A 17,204-nucleotide genomic window follows, 5' to 3' on the forward strand; every position below is an offset into this window, starting at 1 on the left:
GAAGCCAGAAAAAGTGCTGCGCTTTTTGATGAAAGATATCCACGGTGACATTGGAAGATATTTTCTTCCGAAAATTGGATCGGTGGAAGTAAAAGCGTGCACATTTCGAGAGAATTTGAGCCATCTCATGATTGCCAATGGCACAGTAACCAACCACCACGCGAGTGGACTGCAGTAGAGAAGGTGTATAGGAGTAGGTTAGAAGGAAAATATACTCGACATGAACAGTAATATACTCATGTGCCTAAAAGAAGATGTGTGTATCAGAGATGTTGCATTTGGATACAAAAAAAACGTGGACATGGAACAAAGGCTTCAAAGTGTGAAAAAATCGTGGACAGATGCCCACTTGAAATTACGCTGAGACCAAAAAACATAAAACAGCTAGGAGAACACACGCAAAGTTAGAGACATTACCATGACTGTTACGTACACAAGTGGCTTGGGGCTGGCCACGCTGCCAGAAGGGATGATGGCCGTTGACCTAGGAGACTATATTTGTTGAACCACGTAGCCAATCGTGCTAATATGAGGTGCGAGATTAACGCGATCAGTCAATTTGTTGAGCCATCATTTGTGATAGCCAGGTCGTTTCTGAAAAATAAGTTGATACCTCAGTGGGCTTTACCTGGTAAGATAAAACAATAGTTTAGTTTTTTGGGGATATTTTTTTTAAGTAATGCGTTTACCATTACTATACTTTGCACTCATATCGTGTTTTTGCATTGTTTGTTGTAACCTTTTGACCTGCACGTATTGGACATCTGTGAGAAAGAGCATTATAGCTCATTGGATTCCTAGAGTATAAACAAATATTCTGATTAGGAAAGGAGGTAACGCGCCCAAACATCATCAATCCTGCTCATCTTAAAACGTGATTTCATTCAATGGAGACGACGTCTGAAGAAGTTATTTAATATTCTACTTAGCCATACATTTAATTACAATGTATGCCAAGTGCATCCGTGTTTAATGTTAACACACCGCGACGCTACATTCAATCGTAGGGATTCGGTTACAGTCAACAATGAGGAAAAAACTATAAAAGTGTTGATAATTAAGTACTTAACAAGTTGCAATGAGATAATTATATGCGCATGTGTTCTTCGAACCCTTTTACATAGTGGCTTTTGAATACTAATACAAAAAATGTTTTCATCAATCCCGTGCTGCTGATGAGTTACTGCGTTGAAGCAAAATTCAACGCTGCCCGTCAACGCTGCTCGTTTGCGCCTCTCTCTCGTTTAAATTTAAGCTGTCGCCACGGTGAACGACAGCACCGCAGTTTTGAAATACTCTGCAGAGGTTGATTTGAATTCGTGTTACTCTTTAATGCGTGGGCAAAAAATAGTAATAGTACTTTGGTCATTGTAAAAAAAGTTAAAAGTTCGTAATTGTCAAGGCAAATCATCTGTAACATTCCGTGGCGTCTGTATTTAACAACTCCAGCTACTTAACGGTTACCGCTAAAGCAGATACGCGCAGCTGCCAGCCCGTTAAGGTTTTTTTTTTAAACAAACAGCAGCCTAATTTCGAACTATTCAATGTTTTTGCAGTCACGGAAACTTTTTAAAAATTTAATAGAGGGGTAACAAAAACATGTCGTTGAAATTGCATTGCCTGTTTCATATTAAATAATGTACTGCAAAAAAGTAAACATTTCAAAGCCCATTATGCTTCCAGTGTCATTTTGTCAGAATAATTAGCTGGTGTAGATTGGAAACAGAAAATGAAAACTAGGCTCGTGACAAGTTTTGAACCTTTGCGAGGAGTGTGCTATAAAATTGAATCGAGTTAGTGAAACAAATATGGAGAGCGGTTTATAATGTCTTTATACAGTATGTATGTGTGAATTCAAATGGACGAATACAGTCCTATGCAAGGATTTACGCGTGAATGTAAATGCATTGCTTAGTTAAGGATGTATAACTTTACGAACGTTGGCACACGTCCCAAGTATAAATACAGGCCTGGAGTGTAAAGCTTACCCCCCTCCCACCACCACTGTTAAAGTATCAATCAATTGGAGCAACGTGTATTAGGCTATTCACTTACAGAGACATATTTTTGTACACAAACATTTCCATGATGCATATGTTCAAACCGCTTGCCTTGATTAGACATCCATCAATAATTTTTGTGCATCGAGGGCTAATTGGAATAACAATGTATTACTAATTATTTCATTTGGCACCTACACATCCCAGCCTCCTAAGCCCCATCCTACACAACTTGCGATAACATGGGCCTGTACAAAGAGAGAAACGCTTTAGGTCTGAAAAAAAAAAACACTGAGATGTTCAGAATGAAAATGTTAGTGCTTTTAAAGGCAGCTTCCTAAAGGGGAAACATTGCGGGGGAATGGGGGGTGTACAGAAATCTCTCCACCGCCACACTAACATAATTTTCAAAGGCACCCGTAGCCCTGATATTCACCACGTGCAGTGCCTTCAATTCACTTCCACTGTGTGATGTCTTCAGAGGCACTCTTAGCCTTTATATTCACCATGTGCAGTGCCTTCAATTCACTTCCACTGTACGATGTCCCAGTTCTTTCTATTTCGCTCATACACACAGACACCCCCCCCCACCCCCATTTGCCATTCGGGGTTGTAGGGACTGTCACGCATGGCGGCGATGGCGTGCCCAAATCACACTCAGACAGCCACCTTTTTTCACTTCAGTGTTGATGGTCACACTCAACGTGAGACATTCACTTTAGATGGAGCTGACTTGGGGAAAGCCCAAGCCCGGCTATGAACAAAAATATCGTCTGATCTGACATACACTATAACACATAATTGATGTACATGCTGTATGAAATCCGTGACGATTGGATTCATGCATGTTAAGCCTCTCTCCTGTCAAATAACATCGATATTCAAATCTTAAAGTCAGTAGTGCCTCTCGCAATAATCCGGTCCAATGCTTGAACGGGCCCTAGTCCGTGGGGAGCCGTTCTGCCCGCCATGTCCCTCCACATATCCCGTGTTCACCACTGCTCCCGGTGAGCATGAAACTGCCGTCTCAGGCTGAGCAGGGCAGTGGGGAAAATACGTAGTTATATAATCCACTTTCATTTGTAAAGGGCCACATAAAATCTCAGCCGTCAGTCCTGGCACCAAACAAACTGTGACGTCCAATCTTTCTGTGGGCACAAATGGTGCTGAGAACGCAGAGTTCGCTTTTTTTTCTATTATATAAATCATAAATTATTCCCTCTTACGTGCAAGAACCCCAAACCTCACCTGTTACCCCATATGCTGCTGTAACAAACAAAAAAATCCGGTGTCAACAGAATCAGGAGCTGTGACGCTAACTCACTCTCAAGACTCCCACCCACCGCGCTCGACCTGCTCGAGGCTCGGACCTCACAAGTGGATGAACAATTCAATGAACGGCTGCTGAGAATTAGCAATGGGTGTTTGGATTCAAGGTACTTTTAAAAATTTCAGCTTTTTAAGGGAGATCTTGGAGCTCGTTTAGACCGTCTCCACTCTGCACTCACGAAATGCACCTTCTCGCTTTGCAGAGGTGACGTCACTCGACTCTTGGAAAAAAAAGCGCAGAAGAGATGTCATATTCGTATCGTCACTTCAGGGTGTTTTAGATCAACCGAAATACCAACGAAACATTTCATCATCTACAATGGCATGGGTGGGCCTACATTTTTCAGATTTTTTTCTGATTAACACAAAAATCGAGAGCACAACGCCAGCTAAACACCGTTATTTTCTCCTTCACCTATGATTGACAGCTTATCCACATCATAGACACTTTAAAGCAAAATGATAATCTACATTTTTATGAAAACAATATTTATCTTGATAAAATGTGTTTCATTGTTACATGCTACAGATATGACAATATAAACTACGTCTAGATTGTAGCTAACGAAAATATTTGTTCGAAATTTTTTGATTGAAATATGTAGTGTCTTCTTCCAACATCCATTGCTATTCATTCCGTACATTTGAAAAGAGGCTCAGGTTGTACAATTTATGGGGGACAATTGTTAATTTCATCCTCTTCAATTGCAGGTCATTTTGAAATGTGTAAACGTACATAGGCACACAGAGAAACCACGCCTCTGTGTCGTGTGTAATCTCTCTCTGCTTATATATCTGTCTATATGTCTCCGTTTCTGTGTTTTATAACTCTCTCAAATTTAGCATTCTCTGTAAGAACGTAATCAACCAGGTAGGGTGTTGACTGTTATGTTAGCCGACTCTCTGTGTTGTATTGCATTATATTTCTAAGTAGACTAGGTTTATTTCTATTTCATTTATACTTGATGATGATTGCTTGTGTTGCAATCGAAACGTCGTATGCTATTATTTAATTTAGTATTTTCTCTTTATACGTGACTTTACCGAAAGAACCAAAGAGTAATTCCTGCAGTCACGAAAGCTCCAAATTAAGTTTTTAAATCTGTAAACGTAGCCTATGATACGGATATACAATTGTAAAATTTGGTAAATGTCATAGGGTCATCCAAAGTGACCAGTTCACAGTAGACGATCTCCCTTTGTCGCGATGACTTCATCAGAATGCGGGAGCCAAACCGTCGAGCAAAGTGCCTTCATGCTTAGGCATCACAATGTTTTGATTTTTCTCATCAGTACGGCTTTTTTTAAAGTCATGTTTGTTTAGATGTTGAGTAATAAAAAAAAGATTTAATGATTCATTTGGTAACTCCCCAGTTAATGCATGAATAATGAAAATGTTCCACAATATGGCGTGATGGCAGCTTTGTTTTGTAAACAGCAATTAAACATATGGGTGCTGGTTAAAATTGCATTAAAATATGAAAAGCAGCCAAACTTTTTTGAATATATTTTCTGTGTAATTATTATATTACTATTAGTTATAGGACTAATAATTAGTAATTGTGGTTAACAGCATTCTGTCCTTGCGATTTCAATGTGTTTTCAGAAGCTAGGGTTGCTGCATGTTATAAATGAGCATTACGTAAATAATGTTCCTTTTACACATGGGAATTAAATACGTGTAAATAAATAAAAAGTACCGATACACGCACACCGTCAAAAGATATATTACGGTAGAAAAATCACCGGTACCTACTTAACAGCGCAGTACATTGCACAGCAAATCATTGTGATGAGGACCACAATCACAGTATTTGTTTTTATGTTCTGAGTGATAATGTTGACATCACGCAGTAGGCACTAATTTTACGCGGATTTAATATAGTGGGAGACCCATGCCAGGTGGAGATTCCAATTAAACGTCGATTGTCAGATAATTGCGCAGTATGCTTATGCCTGCACTGCTTCTCCCATTCGAACAATTTCATCACACAAACGGCATGTAAAAAAAAGATCCACGCATATATGAATTACTTCGCTTTTTAGAAATATGACAAAAAAGAATGCATTCCAACGTTCATAGCTACATTGGATACAGAGTGGCCGTGGTTACAGATGCCCTGATGTGAAGACATCTACCATTGCAATTCTGGAGGGTGTCTTGCTTCATGTTTACCTAACACGGCCAATACCTTGGCATGAAATCGCTTGCTTTCATGGGTAATAGCCAGGGTTAAAATAGAGCAGAGCAATCCCAGTGTGGCTGGGGTAAATTTAAATATCTATCATCCCATGAAGATTTGGCCTTGCTTCGGTTGGGCTGACTGTGCAAGAAATGATGTGTTCGCCCAAGTGTAATATTCCTAACATGTTTTATTTTAATTATTAAAGTATTTCAACCGGAACATTCCTTGAGATGGAACATTTCGTTTGCAAAAGGTGTCCAGGGAATAAATTAATACGAACATAGCAAACATGTATACTGTGCAAACATTTAAAATGTATAACTTATATCATTTATATTAATCTTACATTTAAACTTTTGAAGCTGATAGGAAACATTAATAATGAATTGCGACCTATTTCTATGCCATGATGATTTGAGACGTGCTGTTTCAGGAACGAGTGAAAGTTGCAGCACAGGCAATTAGGCCAATCAAAAAAACCCATGATTGAGTAATGAATTATGACAATCATTGTAATATATGCAACAGCAGCTGCGATGAAGAGACTGATGTTGTTTCAAACCTGAAGGAAACACAACATTATCGGAAGAGGGCTTAAACATATGAGGGTAACATCATCTGGAACTTTCATTGTGCATCATCTATAACTGTGCAGGGTCACGAGTGACAATGGAGATCGATAGAAATACATCTATGCCCCAATTTTTCTTTGACTACAAAGTGTTCTTATTGTGAGTAGCAGCTTATCCATGTTGCTATATTTGCTATTATCCAGGCAACAATGAACTGTGGTTCCAAGGCACTGCTTTAGTCAAGACACTACCATCATAGAGGGGTATGGTGAAGCCTGTAAGAGTAATTGAAGTCGAATTCTCTATTAGAAATTTGCCAAGGAAATTAACATATCTTAAGAGCCAAGTGGTCAAAGAACTAAATCTACTAATCCGGATTTCTGTGAGTCAAACAGTTACATTCATGTCTGTTCTGTAATGTCATTAATCACCACAATCTACTGCCTGTTAGGAAGTGGATGTCAAAGAACTAATAACGTAAAGCGGGGATAACAATCTGATTAATATGCTTATTCGTGTTTAATTGACAGTAGAGATGATGATTATCAAGACCCGTGGAATATCAATGTTGCTACAATAATGCTTATCTCACCTCATTCGGGATTATTCTGTTACAGGTCTATGGTGTGATGCAAACCTTCGTATGGAGCAATATGCAATACTGTTATATTACATGCAAATTCCATTTGCAATAGTGTCATAGTCAAATCACCCACCCGTGCATTTATAGAATATAATACATAAGGAAGACTCTATGCACCAAAATATGATCTTACTTCTTGAGTCATTATATGCCAGTTCAATAGAATTTCATGACAACGTGGCATGAGCTTGTTATTGGATTGTATTTAGAACGCTGTTCGTATATAAGTGACATAGGCTGGCATAATAGCTATGTGTGTAAATTTGATAATACAATACTGTATTTGTTGTGAATTTTGAGTCGACAGTTATTAATACAGTAGTTATTTATAAATTGCGGTATTTTGTTGATTTTAAAAAGGGATTACATTTTAATATGTTTATGGTGCTTTTTAGATATGCACATTCATAAAATATCCCCGCAAGTTCAGCATTAATATTAGCAACTTAAGCACCGATGCTTTCGCTGTGGTCATTAGCAATCGTAATGCCTTGACGTTCGTGCCATGTCACTAATGAAGTGAGATGCAGCGTCTGATCAGGCGCATTTCAATCTCTGTCGCACTGCGCTCTTTTCTGTTGCTGCTGCAGTGCAAACAGGAGTAAAGTAATCTTCTAAAAATGCAATTCGCAATTCCACTGCCATGCTCCTACTGGGTTTCTACAGAGCCAAGGTGTCAGTCACATCCAGGGGGAATGCAGCATAACAACTCACTAGCGGTACCGGCAGGAATATCAAAATAACTCCAGAGGTGGCTATTGGTTTTCGATACTAATTGTGGTGTTGTGCAGAAGGGTGGGGAAAACATAGAGTGGAGTGAGAGTTGTGAGAGGGGACAGGGACAGCAAGAAATACAAAACATGCAAAGGTCAGCCTGTCCATCACATGCAAATATCAACAATGAATGCTCAACATGTGTTCCCTTGGCATTTAGAAATAGCAGTGTCATGTTAATATAGAAAACAGTGATTATTGGTTTAGCCCTTGCAGCTGCTTCAATAGTAGGTTGGGTACATATGCGATTATGCATAGGGCCTTCCTGATGCAGAGGTAATATCGGCTGCATGCATGGTCTATACAATACACCGAGGTTAATGTTGGGAAATGTTACATTACACGTATCACTTAGGGTGGCATTCAATATATTGGCCACTGTCAATAGAACTGGGAGGACATAACGGTGCACCAGGATGCAAAAAACAATTAATTAAAGCCTGCATTGATTTGAAAAACAGAGCCAGTCTGGGTTTACTTGTCTGCATTGCCGAGTCAGCTCGTCATCCTGGGATTTACAACAGATGCATTCACATGTGTGGGCAATCTCGATAACCTAAAGCAATCTCTCAACCACAGCCAAAAACCTATATAGGTGCAGCAAATAATTCAATACTGCTCCAATGCTCCGTGTTCTTTTCTGACACACACACACACACCCCACCTATTATTTGTCAAGCTTCCCTATCGTCAGACTCCACAGGTTAGATGTTATTATTCAGTTTGCATTATGGAAGTATCCACTGGGACACAAAACATTGGCTATAGTTTAGGATAGCAATGATTAAAGAGCCATTTTGGGGTTGTGACCATAATCCTAACCTGAACTCAAAATCCAATTTATATTTTCTTCAAATGAAACGCAGTCCTTCTACAGAATGTCAAATAACAGCCATAACCGTGCTCAGACTATATCCATTCTTGATTACTTCCATCAACTCCTCTTTCTTTATTTTTTGACGCGCAGTAAACGAAAAGGCCCCCACGCTGAACGTGAAAACTCAAACCCCGCCCTGTAATAATGGGAAGGTTTTTGGTTGCAGAAAACTGGGATTCATAACTAACCAACGCGTGGGCACCCTGGCAAGAGACCTGCGGCTGCATTTGAGCCAATCAAGCACGAGGCACTGCATGAGCTGCAACATCCCCCCTGTGGCTCGTAGCAAGCGAGGCTATCGCTGCGTTTGTGTACAAATTCAGCAGCAATATCTATGGGACTTTTTAGTTGTTGTTATCAGTATCAAAGTATAGCAAAAATAAGAATGGGTTTTACCCTTTTGTGGCAATAACATAGGTTTTATGATGTTCAAACACCAAATATATACATTTTGCAAGGAATCAAGTGTGCATCAACCACACGTACTTATGGTAAAACATGCACACAAACATGCTCTAATAATATATGATGCATCGTTTTGAAAACTGATTGGCCTACATCAGAGGCAGCAATACTTGCTGTCTCAGTACTGTATATCCCTCACCCGAAAATAATTGCTCCTGTTTAACCCAGTTTGTATTCATAAACCTGCGTAAGTTTGCATTATCAACTGCTTGTTGAGAAAGTGAGCACAATTTGTATACAATTATGCTTCCTTTTCAACATACCGGTTTGCTGCAAAACATATCAATTGGCATATTCGTTCTTGTGACAAGTTGATTTGTTTGGCTGATTTGGGTGGAGGAGGGTTGCACTGCTCTAATCTACTCACACACGATCTAACCCAAACAACTAATCACGGATCGTAATGCGAGTGGTGAAAACCTACATATCAAATTAACTCAACAAGTGTTGACTTGGATTCAGATGGTCATGTGGACAATGTTCGTCATGGCTGCTACGATGTATCAACAGGGTAATCAAATACTTGGGCTGCCATAGGAATGTAGAATTACCATCACCAGCTCAATGATAATTTGAGCATGAATCACTTTAACCTCACAAGTGGAAAAGACACGATTGGCTCAAATGCAAGAGGGCATGAACATGCCATCTGGTTACAATGTTGAATTCATACAATTGATTTTACATGTTCAAATGGAGGCTCCATATGCTTAGATTAAAATCTAAGTGGTGTGTGCAGCGTGGCTCACCGCCGTGGCCTCGGCCCGAATGCGCTCGTTGTGTTCCTTGGCGGCCGCCCTCTCCGCCTTCTTCTGGAGCTGGGGCCCCCTGCCGAAGAAGATGTAGTTGACGAGCGCGTACTCAAGCAGCGCCAGGAAGACGAAGCAGAAGCAGCCCATGAGGTAGATGTCGATGGCCTTGACGTAGGGGATCTTGGGCAGCGTCTCGCGCAGGTGAGTCGAGATCGTGGTCATGGTGAGCACCGTGGTGATGCCTGCACGCCGATAAAACGCCCGTCGGAAAGCAGGATTTGATGGAAGCAACTTCTGGGTGGCCCCTGAGGGCCAATGGTTGTGGTGGTGGTGGTGGAAATGCCAAATTACGAGAAGATACATTCTTAGCGTTTACTCATCTTAACCCGTTTCGCGTCATGATGATGGTCTCTCTGTATTGTCTTCGACACTGTGATGCGCAATAAATGTTTTTTCCAGTGGCTGTGGCCAAGTGACTTACAGATAGCCAACCAAACCTACATTCATTCAAAGCAGGATCGCTATTGCAGAGGTTCTCTTAACTCTTATTTAGGCTGTAAATAAAATGTATAAAGTTGAAGGCATGTATCTTTGTTAGTGATCCCCAGGAACCCTTCTTAAAAAATGCAGGCAAACATTACTTAATCGGACAAAACCTCACCCAGATGGACATCTCTTTTGCAGGGGTGGTTTGGGGAAATGCCAACGAAAGATAGCGAGGCACGAAACACAACGAGCAAGGTGCATGCACAATGTGGAATTGGTTTCCCTACCGACAGAAACTTCTGCTTCAATCAACTGAATCCCCACCACCGGCTCAGGGCTGTAAACAAGAGGTGAGCACCACCACCCAATGCTCATCTGAGCAGATACTCACTTCGTCTTTCAATTAAAAGTATTTAGCAAAGTGAACTGTGCCGACAGACACGTGCACAGACAATCACCTTTGCGTAGCCAATCACTCTAAGGGCTATTGCACCACAGCTCCGTGTGATTTCACTTCGAGCTGCTGCAGTCGAACCCAATGTGGCTAAAATAGAAGTGCCATTGGAACATCAAGCAGTGCTCAAATAGTGAGCCTTGTACAGGTGCATCTGCATATGGCGAGAGTGATGTTCGGAAGCGGGTTGTGGCTCAAGGGCATTTCATGGCGAGATGTTACTACTGCTACCTCACTTGGTATTCAGGAGGTCGTGGATTCGATCCCGACCCTGCCACCTGCTGCATATTTGGAGTTTGCATGGGCTCCCTGTGATTGGATGGATTTTTCTCTGTGTCCTCCGGTGTACCCCTCTACATTTAGAATCAATGTCACGCGTTTAGAGTATTTGGCTGCTATACATTCCCACGTGATGATGATAAGCCACTTCATTTATCTATCATTTGTAGCCAGGTCTCTTCTGAAAATGAGCTATATAGCTCAGAGGGCCTTACCTGGTAAAATAAAAAGAGTATTTGGCTGCTATACATTCCCACGTGATGATGATAAGCCACTTCATTTATCTATCATTTGTAGCCAGGTCTCTTCTGAAAATGAGCTATATAGCTCAGAGGGCCTTACCTGGTAAAATAAAAAAAATATAGCCTAGTAGTACCATAAAGTAAAGGACCGGGAAAGGCAGTAAAATACATGTTTCAGTCACTCATGAGTGAGATGTGAAACAGCGGAGGCAAATTGAGCACTGTCCACCATGATGTGCAGGTGGTTTGATGTATGTCGATGATTGGTACTACAGATGGTGAGAGATCCTCACGAGCTCACCCTTTTGCAGATGTTAATAGTTTAGAATGGAGCTTTACTATTATAGATTTTTCATGTTGATGATACGCTGGCAAACAGGTGACGATCTTTCTCTGGATTTTGTAAACAAGTGGCGATAGCATGGCCTAATGGTGCCGTGCTACCTACGCGTCTCCAACTGAGATGTTGCGAACAAAGATCCATTGGAAATACTTACGGTACCTGCTTTACACATTATGATGTAATGCTCGAGTAGACAATTTTAAATAGCATAAAAAACTCAGAATTCGGAGCGATGCTTTTGGGCATCTAGTTTCTGCAGTGCGTTGTGAATCGTAGCGAAAGCTAATTCAGTACGCGTTGCCCATCTCCAGCAGTTGCTGAACATCAGACACATGTACAAAATCTGGACCCCAACTGATAAGATAAGGCACAAGCTGCAGACAATAATATTAAACGCGCACATTTGCTTGGTAATTTGTAAGATTAAACACATGTCTTTGTATCACCGTATTACTTAAATGTTGATATAAATCGTGGTCAATGATAGCAAAATGCTGCACCATTGCCAGCACGCGATAAGTTGAGATGGGGTGACATTGCATTGTTGTATTGCTTTGTCAAGCATGGTCTGAATCTGTCCAGATGAAGGTTGCTACCAATACACTACTTATGACCTTTCCTGTAAGCCTTACCATGTGTGCCATATGTTCTGAGGAAGCTCAAATATGGTTGTGCCAAGATCTGTATCGCTGAAGCATCTACTGGCCCTACGTAAAGGTTAAGAGCATTTCACGTCGTAGAGGTTTCTTCTGTTCTGGGATGGTACTGCGAGCACTTCCCTTGGCAGAGCTCGACGTGATCCACAGTAGTTCAAAGGCAAACAAAATATCGGTGATAACTCACCGACCACATCACTGCAGTCATTCGTCCACTGACATTATAGGCCCATCTCTATGATTGTAGTACTCCCATTCCATGAATATAGTTGTTGAGAGCTACTGATTTGATAATTCTATTATGCATTTTGGTTCCATCATGCTCTCTAATTAGGCTAACATTCCGATTGAACAATCTGTCATGCTCTTCTTCGGTTTCATTTCCATGTGGCCTCTTACATTTAGATGTGTGTGAGATGGAAGTCTGATTGCATCATTGGTTAGGGCTTGCATCCCGATGTCATGACTGCAGAGCTGGAATACTCTCGCCCCTCACCGAGATTCTGATTGGCTGCTGGATCAAATGCAAAATATTATCACACCCATTCTCAATGGCAGATTTGTGAGAAATTTCGCTCATTAATAGAGTGCAAGGGATCATTTTGCGTGGAAAACTTCCAACGGCAGAGATTTTCTATGAAAATTTATAAATAGACTCCTTGTGAATTGGCCTAATTGGGCTTTATTGACCTAACTATATAAAACATTACACCAAGTATATTTGTGAAAGCACAGGTAATAAAATCACTCCTTCCTTAAAGGTGCATTCGGGGCAAGCGTTCACATGTTGGATGCCCTCAAAAAGTGGTGGAAATTCCACAGTGATATGTTGGAGGCCAGTCGCTCAACAGAGCAACTACTGTTCACATTCGTCAGCAAACAGCAGAGTTCTAAACTTCACAGGCATGATCCGCTGATTAAGCCAGTTGTAATTTGCCGGCGAAACGTCACGGTACTTGAATTGTAAATGATATGGGTTTACTCTCTAACACACCGGCGTGCTGAATTGTAATGAATTGGTACATTTTGTTTACTTAACAAACCTTACACATTGGCTGTGTCGGATGGTGGTGGATTTAACGACACATTTATATTTCTAACCCCAAAAACCCCATCTATTATGGATAATATTGGTCGCGAAAGCTTCCTACTACTGTTATTACTCCGTGATAAATTATCAGCTGAGTTGACCGTCACCCGGGATTTGTGACGTCACAGCGCCACTCGTATGGATTTACAATCGTTTTAGCATAAACCAAAGTTACGTAAATTCTGATTTAATCATATTAATTATTACAATAAAATATTACTATTCCTGCCACAGAGGCTGGTTCCCCACCACAGTAAGTATGAACATATGTTGTTGCGTAGTCATATACGAGTCCAGTCCATCATGAATACGCACTCGTTGGATCAACAATGTTTAAAGTGTGCCGCAAAACTGGCTCAGACTCAACGTATGATTTGGACTACTGTGTTAGGACTGCCCATGCACAGAGAAAGATTATTCAGACTCAAATGATTCAGACATGTGAAAAGCTCGTCAAAGTGATGTCCTCATCAAGTGAGCATTGAGCCAGTGCTCATCTTCCATTTACAACCTTGAGCAAGTGGTGGAGATTCCGCATCTTATGCAGGGGTGAGTGTGTTGAACTCATTTTGCACCGTGAGTAGCCAGCCGTGCTCATCGGAGGAGCGGGGGAAGGACAACAAACTTAACCACAAAAAGCAGTTCTATCCACTTAGGCAAACGGAACAAAACTGAACTGGTGGGCTTAAGGCCCCTGTATTTATACTACTATTTATATTGCAGGAAAGTTCTAGAATGTTCAAGAAGTTACTCCAAGTTTACTCAGCACTGAATCTATTTGGAATGTTCTGGAAAATAGGTACATTTCAAAATATCAATGTGCTGGTCACAAAAGCAAAGTTTGTGGGAAGTAATAGCCATTTTCTGTACTTTTGAGGCATAAGCAATTAAGAAATAACACTTACTAGCCAGGAACAAAAACAATTGTACAGTGTTTTATGAAGAAGTGTGAAAAACACAACGTAAAATCCATCAGTGAAATAGACAAAAACAGTCTCATCTACAACAACAGTGAAATGACTTAGCGCAGGCGAATTGCATTGACATTATTCATAAGCGAGATCAATTTCCAGCACAAAACACAAGGAAAATGTCTTCATAAGAGACTCACAGTGAATTGTGAGCATCCATTATACATGCATTAAACATCATTAGAGATAAGGTTACAGTTGTATTCCGTCCGCTCTAAGGGAGCCTGAATAAAATAATTCACATTTATTATTTCCAGTTCACAAAAAACCCAAAAGCCATTGATCAATAATACTGCTTTAAAAAGGGTGGATGGAATATAACGACGTGCTGATGTCTGGGGCAATGGCTGTCTTCGTCACAGCACTGATTATTATTGTCAGTAGTCAGATTGTTCACGTTGTCTTCCTGTTTCCTTCTCGTGGCTCCTTTTGGCTGCACTTACAGCTCACTTTGTTGAGTATCCCCCCCCCCAACTTTCAGAAATAATTCGGTTCACAGATCTCCCATTCTCCACTTGGTGGTTTGGTGGTTGACCGTGCAGGCGGGTGACCTGTACGGTGGTAACGGCTGCTGGATGCTGTTTCTGCTGCTGATCTTGATGAGCACAAGGCATCACTGCCAGCAGCAGCAGGCTGTATGTACATTACGCTCATTTACACCTTTGACTACAGTAATAAAATGCACTATTTGTAGGTATTTAGTTTGACAAGTACCTGTGTTGTGAGAATGCAGGCATTTCCACAAGCTTTGCAGAAATATCATTATCGTGCAATACATTATATTTAGGTCACGAATTATACATTATCTTCTATTACAGGTTTATAAATTTCGATGTAAAAATTGTTAATTTTGCCAACATTAAATATTTAGTAACATGTACACTGCATACGTTTACTGGAGCTAGTGTGCCACTGTGTTCACGCGGGCATTAAACAGCACTTGAGCTACAATGGCAGTTCACAGCCAGTGGAGGGAATTCCACATTGCTATGGTGGGGACCATTTTCCACCAGACAAGCACTCTAGCATGTTTATATTTGTACAGCCCTTTTGTCAATCCACTGCTGAATACTGGCCTCCCCACGCTACGCGGGTCAGGGAGGTGGTTTGGGGGGATCCAGTGAAGGGCTACCCATTTCTTCTGTTGACGATAAAGATGGTGGGCTCACCGATGAGCTGTGTGTGGTAGAAGCCGACCAGTCTGGTGGGCGGGCTCACTGATGAGCCATGTGTTGGACATGCTGCTCGAATGCCACAAGTTGTCCCACGCTCTATGAATGCTGGAATTTACATCAGCCGTGGACGTTGTGTAGATCATCGTTTACTAGCAGGTTTGGGTCGACATATAATCATCAGCGATTGGAGGGAGTCACCTTTACCCGTTTTAATGCCAAAACAGAGTCCTGCACCGGCATTAAATAACGCAAATGAACCACATAATTGAAGATTAGAGAGCGCCTTACACGTAACTTTAAAGGTGCCATCAGAAGCGTGCACGGAATGAATTTACAACATAATGAACTCACCCATAACTATTTCCCACACCCACAAATTGTCATCCAATCGTATTGCTGAAAATATTGTATACAATCATGAAATATGGGGAACAGGGAATGTGGCCTTAGAATGAACGCAAGATTTTATGGCTGTGATGTTGCGTTCAATTATTCAAATTTCCACCAGCACAACAAAATGTTATTCCGATATGTTATTGGAATTTTGGAAGTTCACGAATTTAAAATGTGTGATTTATTTCAAACTCTGAATAAATTGCATAGAACGCAATCATTTTCTTATAAATGTAAAGTTTCAAGTTGAAAATAAAACGAATGAAAATGATTTTAAAAAATAGGACTTCATTCATCAAATTATATTGCGCAACATAGTAATACAAAGTGTGTATATTGAAAGTGCTTTTGCAGATTGTGTTGTAAATATTTAGCAATTGCAAACCACCCTACTCAACATGCTGCTGCCACAACCCTCACCAGGACAAGCGGACTGAGAAACGAACGAAACTAAATACGTATAATTTAATTACAATAAAAGTTATGTGTTTAGTGTTGTTATCCTTCCCCCACACCTCCGATTAGCACGGTTGGCTACGCACGGTGCGAAAGAAGTTCAACATACACACGTGCATATATAGTGTGCCAATTCACAGACGCTAGTAGGAGGAACTCTCTCGCTTTTATTCCGGCCTTCACAGCCTTAGGGGATAACCACACACCGGGTCGGGACAGCCAACATTGCTGCCAGACCCAAAGCTTGAAGAAGGCGAATATCACAACGGCGACAGCACGACGAGTTCCATTTCAGATCGCAGCAGCCCCGACTGTGAGTCGGAGCTCGCCTTATATCCTGCCTAACGTGGCCAGGCTCAGGCCTCTGCCATGCACCCTTTTGGATCCCCCAGAGGACTCCGTGCCTTGCCCCCTGGTCCAACTGGTAGAACGGGCTGTTGCCCCTAATTCTTTTGTCTACCAATCTCCCAATGGCACGCGCTACAGTGACTCATTCAATGTCACTACACATACAAGAACAAAAAATATAAATACATCTGCAGATTAAACTTCTATCGCTGTTCTGCTGCGTTTGCTTTTTGCAGTCGTCAGAGGCCCCATTTCCATCAATGGCTCGAGAATCTATGCTCCACTAAATTGACCTTCACACCTCTCGCACAGTTGCAGGCTGGCGGCAAACGGCACTTGTCTGTTTTGTGTGTGTATGCTTCGCACCAAGGCTTGGTTAGGAATCTATGAGCAAAGCAACGTCAACCTGCACAGGCACGAGTGCCACGACACTTTCATAAACACCAACGTCAGGAGCCACTGCACAAAGAGAGGACAACAGGAACGCCGGTGTATCCACGCTAGGAGCGTGTAAATCCCACTCTTGCTGACAGTTCACAAATTGGACCAATCGTAGACGCTGCTTTGGCCAAACTGGCTACACGTGGCAATATTGTTCAAATTACTGATTTACGTGAAAGCTGTAAATACGTGCTTTAGTGAAACGTGATACATTTTTCTGCAAATAAAAAAAAGTCGAATGTTCCCACGGCGTTGCACACACGTGCAAAACA

At 41.2% G+C, this 17,204-nt stretch overlaps 1 protein-coding gene across 1 annotated transcript in view; it reads right to left on the reverse strand.

Annotated features, from left to right (window-relative positions):
- LOC144723944 (gamma-aminobutyric acid receptor subunit beta-3-like) overlaps positions 1 to 17,204 on the reverse strand; it is a 274,548-nt gene that overhangs the window by 14,237 nt on the left and 243,107 nt on the right. Inside the window, exon 8 of the mRNA XM_078602729.1 lies at positions 9,596 to 9,840. Coding sequence (XP_078458855.1) covers positions 9,596 to 9,840 — 245 coding nt within the window. The remainder of the gene's footprint in view (positions 1 to 9,595; positions 9,841 to 17,204) is intronic.

The sequence above is a fragment of the Lampetra planeri genome, chromosome 19, assembly GCF_965212315.1.
Source record: "Lampetra planeri chromosome 19, kcLamPlan1.2.h2, whole genome shotgun sequence".
Classification (NCBI taxonomy): Eukaryota; Metazoa; Chordata; class Hyperoartia; order Petromyzontiformes; family Petromyzontidae; genus Lampetra; species Lampetra planeri.